This window comes from Apodemus sylvaticus, chromosome 8 (assembly GCF_947179515.1).
Source record: "Apodemus sylvaticus chromosome 8, mApoSyl1.1, whole genome shotgun sequence".
NCBI lineage: Eukaryota > Metazoa > Chordata > Mammalia > Rodentia > Muridae > Apodemus > Apodemus sylvaticus.
In genome coordinates, this window is record NC_067479.1 from 84839671 (window position 1) to 84848298 (window position 8628).

At 48.5% G+C, this 8628-nt stretch overlaps 1 protein-coding gene across 1 annotated transcript; it reads left to right on the forward strand.

Annotated features, from left to right (window-relative positions):
* Positions 1-468: 468 nt before the first annotated feature.
* Plau (plasminogen activator, urokinase) lies at positions 469-7043 on the forward strand. Its single transcript, XM_052189856.1, has 11 exons — positions 469-565; positions 887-973; positions 1377-1407; positions 1538-1645; positions 2398-2572; positions 2964-3055; positions 3199-3421; positions 3619-3767; positions 4356-4496; positions 4806-4954; positions 6101-7043. The coding sequence occupies exons 2-11, from the start codon at positions 917-919 to the stop codon at positions 6275-6277; spliced, it is 1302 nt and encodes a 433-aa protein (XP_052045816.1). The 5' UTR covers positions 469-565; positions 887-916; the 3' UTR covers positions 6278-7043.
* Positions 7044-8628: the final 1585 nt, after the last annotated feature.

An 8628-nucleotide genomic window follows, 5' to 3' on the forward strand; every position in this document is an offset into this window, starting at 1 on the left:
ACATTTGGGGACTTAGCATTTGACAAGTGGGTACCTTTATTAGTAGGGTTTTTTTTTTTGTTTTTTTTGTTTTTTTGTTTTTTTTTTTGTCGAAAAGGAACTGCGAATTATATCCCTCTATCAGACATCTGAATCAGTGTCGTAGGCAGGTCAAAGGTGGACAGGTTGGTGAAGAATTGATTAAACCACTAAGAAAGAGGCTTGATCAAAGAGCCAATGGCTGGAGCTCCGTCAACATGCTACACTGGGGCCGCACTAGGTGAATGAAAGAAGAGAAGAACGTAAAACCGCTGGATCCCTCAGTCCAGACTGCGTTAGTTTGCTCGGCTGGAAATCCCGTGACTTCGTCAAAGTTGGGAAGCAAGCGCGAAGCGAGTTGCGGTGGGCTGTAGGAAAAGGAAAAGAAGAGAGAGCTCCGCCCTCCAGCAAACCTGGGCGGGGCCAGGGCTCGGGCGGGCCCTAATAAAGGGCGAGCCGTGCCGCGGAGAGACTGGAGCCCCAGAGCACTGTCCCTCATTCATCCTGTCCTTGCGTGTCTCCCGGCGGCCCTTCGCTGCAGTCACCGGTGAGTGCTGTTAGTCTGAAGCAAGCCTGGCGGGATGAGGCAGCCCGGGCTCCCACATTGCCTCCCTTCCCCCTACCTTGGCTGGCTAAACTGTGGGCTAGGCCACCACCACTCCAGCCCTTCCCGCCCCTCTACAGAGAGGTTTCAGGCTGTTGTGCGGGTTCAGAGACCGCAGAGGGGAGAAACTGCCCAGCGTGGGGAGCTTGGTCACTGGTGGCTTGCCCCGCAGGGGACCTGGAGTGTCTTTCCTTGACCTGTAGTAGCAACTCTGCCACCTTCAAGCTGCTCTGCTTCGTGCCCTCACTTCTCTTTCCTTTGCAGAACTGCTGTCTAGAGCCCAGCGGCACTACCATGAAAGTCTGGCTGGCGAGCCTGTTCCTCTGCGCCTTGGTGGTGAAAAACTCTGAAGTGAGTGGTCACTTTGGCAGCATCGGGAAGCAGCATCAGGGGAAAAGAGGGACTGCTTAGGGGAGCTTAGGCATCAAAGGCAGGTCTGGGCTTTCCCAGGAAATAGGACAACGTGTCAGCGGAGGGCTTGGGCACCCCAGAGGTTTGCACTGTCTGACAAGGGAGGAAGAAGCCACGGGAGTGCCTTAGCCCCAGGGCACCTGGTTTGGGTGAAGCTTGCTTGAGTCAGTTCATGCCTGGGTATTGGAAACCCATGGAGAACTGGCCAGTAATACACAGAAAGAGGAGAGGCAGACAGAAAGAATAGATTTTGAGGTTGGAACCTGTTTATCCTGAACATGGATTCATTCCCTAGAGCATGTTACCATGTCACCTTTGGTGACCCCACCTTCATCTCTTGCAGGGTGGCAGTGAACTTGGAGCTGCTGCTGAATGTGAGTACCTGCTTCCTTGCACACTAGTTGGCTGCACAGACACCCTGGAAAGCCCTTAGGAGACACACCCTCCCTGCCCCTGCTGAGAGCCTGGCTCCCCCTGCTTACTCCTCTCCCTTTCATTGTCTAGCAAACTGTGGCTGTCAGAACGGAGGTGTGTGTGTGTCCTACAAGTACTTCTCCAGCATTCGCCGATGCAGCTGCCCGAAGAAGTTCCAAGGGGAGCACTGTGAAATAGGTATGGAGCACTGTGAGATAGGTATGGAGCTCTGTGAGATAGGTATGGAGCACTGTGAGATAGGTATGGAGCTCTGTGAGATAGGTATGGAGCACTGTGAGATAGGTATGGAGCACTGTGAGATAGGTATGGAGCACTGTGAGATAGGTATGGGGATTCGAACCTGGAATGGGGAAGCCAGGGAGGACCGGAGATCTCAGAACGGGCACAGATGGGTGGGGTGCAGAAGGAGGCAGAAGCCGGGCTTGGAGGCTGGTCTGTGAGCCCAGCACTTAGGAGGGGACTGAAGCCAGGGCTACATGGTAAGTCTTTGTCTCAAAAGGTGGGTGAGGCGCAGCTAGAGAGACGGCGTGGCGTAATGATTAAGAACATGGGCTGCTCTGCTAGACAGCCTATAGTTTGAGTTTTAGCATCCACAGAGGTGGGTTACAGACAGGTGGGTACCCCCAGGCCCAGGGGATCCGATGCCCTCCTCTGGCCACTTCCAGCCTCAGTCACGTACTTGGGTGCACACATAGACATGTAGTAAAGACACTCATACACATAAAATACGCAAATAAATAAACAAATCAGGCAGCAGAAGTTGGGACACACACCCACACAAAGTCTCACAAAGCAGTGGCTATACAAGTGTGAAGAAAGGGTGGATCTTCCTAATGTCACCTGACAGGCCTGAAACTGTGTCACCTCTGAAACACCTGTCCCAACTTCCTCCATTTTCTAATACTCTGTACTCCTCAAATCATTTCTAGATACATCAAAAACCTGCTATCATGGAAACGGCCAATCTTACCGAGGAAAGGCCGACAAGGACACCAGAGGCCGGCCCTGCCTGGCCTGGAATGCACCTGCCGTCCTTCAGAAAACCTACAATGCCCACAGACCTGATGCTCTTAGTCTAGGCCTGGGGAAACACAACTACTGCAGGTCGGTGGTGATTGAGTACTAAGAATCCTTCCCAGGGGGTTTAGGGAGATGGCTCAGCAGTTAAGAGCACAGGCTGCGTCTTTAGAGCACCTAGGTTCCATTCCAAGCACCTACAGTCTTTAACACCAGCTCCAGAGGATCCGATGCCCTCTTCTGACCTCACTGGGCAGGCACGCACTGGCATAAATTCATGAAAACTCTTACACACATTAAAAACAACATCCGCCCCCCATCGTGGCCTCTTAGAAACCTATGTTACCAGCCCTTGGTATACTGGGATGGGAATGCTGGCACAGGAATCCAGGTCTCTGGTTGAGCCTTTGCTGGAAGGGAGGATGCAGAGAAGACATTCTGGGTTAGAATGATGTTACCTATCCTTTTGTGTTACCAGGAACCCTGACAACCAGAGGCGGCCCTGGTGCTACGTTCAGATTGGCCTAAAGCAGTTTGTCCAAGAATGCATGGTGCATGACTGCTCTCTTAGTGAGTATCGCTGACCGCTTATGACAATGGGGTAGAACGAGACAAAGTCGAGTCGTCGTTAAAGGAGGGATTAGAAGTGAGGTTTGCCTCAGAAAGCCTTCATCTTTGCTGTCTCCCCCCAAACACCTATCTTTCTTTTCTAGGCAAAAAGCCTTCTTCTTCTGTAGACCAACAAGGCTTCCAGTGTGGCCAGAAGGCTCTAAGGCCCCGCTATAAGATTGTTGGGGGAGAATTCACTGCCGTGGAGAACCAGCCCTGGTTTGCAGCCATCTACAAGAAGAACAGTGGAGGAGGCCCTCCCTCCTTTAAGTGTGGTGGGAGCCTCATCAGTCCTTGCTGGGTGGCCAGCGCCACACACTGCTTCATGTACGTATATCCTGTTGTCTCTTCTCTCTGACCCTCCCACCCCACCCTATGTAAGATTACACTGTCATCCTCCTGCTAAGCCTCTAACGGTGCAGCTTGTGGTCTTGGGTACAAGTAATACTTTGAGGCCTCTGGGGTTGAGCAGAGAGTGTGACAAGACTTTGTCAGACCAGGCTGACATGTCTCATGTCTCACAGTAATCACCCAAAGAAGGAAGACTATGTCGTCTATCTGGGTCAGTCGAAGCGGAACGCCTATAATCCCGGAGAGATGAAGTTTGAGGTGGAACAGCTCATCTTGCACGAAGACTATAGTGATGACACCCTGGCCTACCACAATGATATTGGTGAGCAGAAAGCTTAGTTACCAGAAAGGTGGTGGCCAGCAAAAGGCTAAGGGAGGGGTGGGAATTGCTGGGGGACCTTGAAGTCCTGGATTTATATGACGAGACGGATGGGAAGAGTTCGTAGTGAGATGCATGAGAAGCTGAGGGGTGTGGGGACCTCGGTGGAGACCTTGAATTTCCCAAACAGATAGATTCTTCTAAGTGGAAAGAATCTTACAGGCATGCAGCTTAGGCTGGGAATGCCCCGTCTGTGCAAAGTAGGATGTATGCTGCTTCTCTGTATACCAGTATATAGAGTTTGTAAAGGAAAGCCTTGGCTGGATTCCAACTCAGCTCCCTCAGCAGGAAACAACCTGTTCAGCTGTATACAGTGGAATTTGTTGCCTGAACATCTGCCATCCGCCCAAATAAAGCATTTGGAGAATGTGGCAGGGGAGGCTTCTGGGTGACAAGATACCGACAGACCTTCTTGGATGCTCTATGACTCCTGGGTCATGAGTATAGATCAATGCTCGGCATTTGCAGGGGAGAGATGATGACCATTTGACCTGGTGATGATCTTTTCCCTCTGACCTTTCCCTCTCCCAGCCTTGCTGAAGATACGCACCAGCACGGGCCAATGTGCGCAGCCATCCAGGTCTATACAGACCATCTGCCTGCCCCCAAGGTTCGGTGATGCTCCGTTTGGTTCAGACTGTGAGATCACTGGCTTTGGACAAGAGTCTTACAGTAAGTGACAGCTGAAGCTGACCGAAGGGGTCTGGGGGAGTGTCATGGTCCAGGGCAAACAGCAGACTATTAAAGGGAGACTGTGGAGACAGGCTTGGGAGCACTGTGGAGGCCCAGGGGTAGAGGAGGGGGTGATGAGCAACCCAGCCACACAGGGTGTGAACAATTATGAGTGAAGTAAAAGGCTCAGGTTGGAGAAAAAAAAGAACAAGAGCTTTCCATAGCTGGGCTATGGTTTTTATCTTCACCTTTGCCGAGAGTCTCATTTATAGACACATCTTAATGCAAACATCTGTTTCTTCCATCTAGCTGACTATCTCTATCCAAAGTACCTGAAAATGTCGGTGGTGAAGCTCATTTCTCACGATGAGTGTAAGCAGCCCCACTACTATGGCTCTGAGATTAATTATACAATGCTGTGTGCTGCTGACCCCGAGTGGAAAACAGATTCCTGCTTGGTAAGACTCCCACGCATCCCTCTTTATAACGCCCAAGCTCCCCAGAGCTCTTGGATTTGATCTGACAGCCCTGGGGAGTCTGTTTCCAGCCAGCAATGTAAGAATCAAAAATTCAGCATGAGCCCCTGTGCTAGGCGCTTTAGACTAAAAGGGACCAAGACTGTTTAAAAAAAAAAAATCCAGACATGGTAGAGCACACCCATAACCTTAGCACTGCTAGCACTTTGGAAGCTGAGACAGGAGGATCATGAGTTCAAGGCCAGCCCAAACTACATAGTGAGAATTCAAGGCCTGTGCTACATAGCAAGATCCTTTCTCGAATAAAACAAAAGCAAATAAAGCAAGGAAAATACAAGCCGTAAAAAGCAAGGCAACGAGGAAAACAACAAAGGGATGGGTGCTTCGGTCAGTGGTGTAGTGTTTGCTTACCATGCTCAAAGTCCTGAGTTCAAGTCTCAACTCAGGGACTGGAGATGATAAGATAAACTAAGAGTCAGGGGACACAGCTTAGATGGTAGCGTACTTATCCAGCATGGATGAAGGCCTGGACTCAGTCCTCAGCACTTTGTACAATGACCTACACCTGTAATATCAGTCCTTGAAGGGATCAGAATCAGTTTACAAGTTCCTCAGCTACATACTGAGTTCAAAGCCAGCCTGAAATACATGGGATTATGAGACTCTGTCCCAATCTCAAAAACACAACCAACTGCCACCACCACCACCATCAAAATACAAATACTATTCATATCACTTCTGGGCCTTTGGCTAAGACAAGTGAAATGAACATAATTCTGTAATTCATTGTTGAGGATCATAGCAATTTACCAAAGATCGGGTATTAGGAAAGCAGGGAGAAGCCTTAAAGAGAATAGGAATTGGTAAATAAAGAGATTGGAGGAAAAAGGAAGCATGCTTCAGCTGGAAAAGCCAGAACTGAGGCTGAGCATGCCGTGTTCCAAGGCGAGGGTCTGACAGCAGCGTGTGGGAAAGGGTTGAAGAGCCGGGGAGGAAAGCTAAGTAAAATGGGGGATTGCGAATGTCTTGACTGGAGGAACCCCTCTCCCCGTTCTCTCAGACATGGCTGGGTGGTGGTCCTTTCCTCACTTCTTCCAGGGCTTCACCTCTTTATCTTTGGCTTCCCAGGGAGATTCTGGAGGACCTCTTATCTGTAACATTGATGGCCGCCCAACTCTGAGCGGGATTGTGAGCTGGGGCCGAGGATGTGCACAGGAAAACAAGCCTGGTGTCTACACGCGGGTCTCATACTTCCTGAACTGGATTCATTCCCACATTGGAGAAACGCAAGGCCTAGCTTACTGATGGCCCCCAGGTAGCTGAGGGAAGAAACAGATGGGTCACTCATTCCCAAGCTGGCCGTCCTCTCTGCAGCAGGGTCGTCTCCGTCAAATGGAGGGAAGAAGCTGGAAAATCAGGCTGTGCGTTGATCCTTTGCTTGTGCTGCCCATCAGGGTGAGTGCCAATAGCATCACCCTTGGACACAGGCCTGGGTGCTGGCCATCCAGGGCCTCCTGACCAGGATGGAAAGTTGGTCCTGACTCAGGATGATATAGACCAGGAGTTGTCTTTTTATGGACTAAAGTCATCTGCAGTTTAAAAAACATCTCCTGTGCAAGTGTAGGAGGAGTGTTGGTTCCCCTAATGGGTCATTCATGAGGTCTGCTGTTGGGAAATAAATGATTTCCCAATTAGGAAGTGTAACAGCTGAGGTATTTTGAGGGTGCTTGTCCAATATGAGAACAGTAGGTTGAGGAGTAGAGACACTAATGGCTTGAGGGAACAGCTCTAGCATCCCATGAATGGATCAGGAAGTATTCTATATGTGTGCATGTTTGTTCACTGTGCTGGCTGTGAGTATAAGCCTGAGCAAGAGCTGGCGTATTCCCGTCTCTAACTGCAAGCCTAGGTATTTCCCTGACTCCAGACTGTGATGCGGGGCCGTTTGGTCTTCCATGTGAGGCTCCACGTGAATGTATCATTCCGGGCATGACCCGTGACGAGCACTAAATGTCTGTTTCACTTTTTATACAGATGTCCACTTCTAGGCCAGTTATCTTTTTTTTTTTTTAACTAATTAGCCTAGTTTATCCAATCCTCACTGGGTGGGGTAAGGACCACTCCTATATACTTAATATTTAATAATTATGGTCTGCTATTTTTATTTATATCTATTTTTTATAATTATGAGTAAAGGTGATCAATAAAATGTGATTTTTCTGAAGATTCTGGTTTCTCTATGGTTCTTTATGAGGGGAAAGAGGGAGGACATTAAAAGGAAGAAAATAATGAGGATCGCATGCATCTTAGTATCTTTTGGGGTTAGTTTGGACTCTTTTTAGACAAGAAAGCATGGATGAGGAAGCCAGGCACAGTAGTCCTAGTCTACATAAAGGCTAAACTAGAGATGTGTAAATTCAAGGTCAGCCCGGCCCACATGGTGATTTCAAGACCAGCTGGGCTACATAGCAAGACATTGTCTTTTTTAAAAAAAATCCACAAAGAAAGAAAAGAAAAAAATGTGATTCACATAAAACAGCAGCCAGGTGGTGGTGGCGCGTGCCTTTAATCCCAGTTTTTGGGAGGCAGAGGCAGAGGCAGAGGCAGGCAGATTTCTGAGTTCGAGGCCAGCCTGGTCTACAGAGTGAGTTCCAGGACAGCCAGGGCTACACAGAGAAACCCTGGGTTGAAAAACAAACAAACAAACAAACAAAAACAAAAAACCCAAATAAACAAAAAAAGAAAACCCTAAAAACAGCAGCGTGAGTGCTGAAGACAGGGTCAGGTAATGAAGTACTTGTGTTTGCTGCTCTTGCAGAGGGCTAGAGTTTGGTCCCCTGCGTCCACTTCAGATGGCTGAAACTACTTGTAATTCTTCTGGCCTCTGAAGGCACCGGCACCCATGCACACACGCAGGTGATTAAAAATAAGTCTTACTAAAGAAACATGAAAATATCAGTGTCTCGTTCCTGTTATCCCAGCAAGTGAGAGGCTGAGGCAGGAGGACTCAAATGAGTTTGAAGCCAATTTTGGTACAGAGTTTTAGTCTTAAAACAAACAAACAAAACAAAACAAAACAAAAAAGTTGGGTGGTAGTGGCATGCTTTTAATCCCAGCAGAGGCAGAGGTTCAAGGCCAGCCTCATCTACATAGTGAGTTCAGGACAGCCAGGGCTACACAGAGAAACCTTGTATCAAAATTAATAACAACAACAACAATAATAACAATAATAAACAATAATAAAAACAAACCATTGCGAGTCTGGAATTTCAGAAAGCAAACATAATTTTTCATCATCTGTGTGTGGGTCTGGTGCTGCTTCCTGTGTGCTAATGGAGCATATATGTATTTGACGTGACCTTGGGAAAGTATGGTAGGAGCAGTCCAGGGTCTGCCTTCATAGCACTAAGTTACAAACAGGTCATAGACCTACAGTTTGGGAAGTGGTGTTTGGGTTGGACTGCATCTCACAGCTGCTTCCTCAACCTGGTGCTACTGAGCTCTGTACCTCTTTTATTACTTATTTGTCTTTGAGATGGTGGCACACCACATAGCCCTGGATAACTCAGAACTCAATATGTAGACCAGGCTTATCCTTGCCTCCTGAGACCAGAAATTAAAGATAGTATGTCTCTTTTATAGCTGTATACAATGGT

Excerpts from the sequence above, each read along its gene's own strand:
- Plau (XM_052189856.1), top strand. The coding sequence starts at position 917 with ATGAAAGTCTGGCTGGCGAGCCTGTTCCTCTGCGCCTTGGTGGTGAAA. Across the intron at positions 3,768-4,355 it reads GGCCTACCACAATGATATTG|CCTTGCTGAAGATACGCACC; the intron begins GTGAGCAGAAAG and ends TCCCTCTCCCAG. Across the intron at positions 4,497-4,805 it reads CTTTGGACAAGAGTCTTACA|CTGACTATCTCTATCCAAAG; the intron begins GTAAGTGACAGC and ends TCTTCCATCTAG.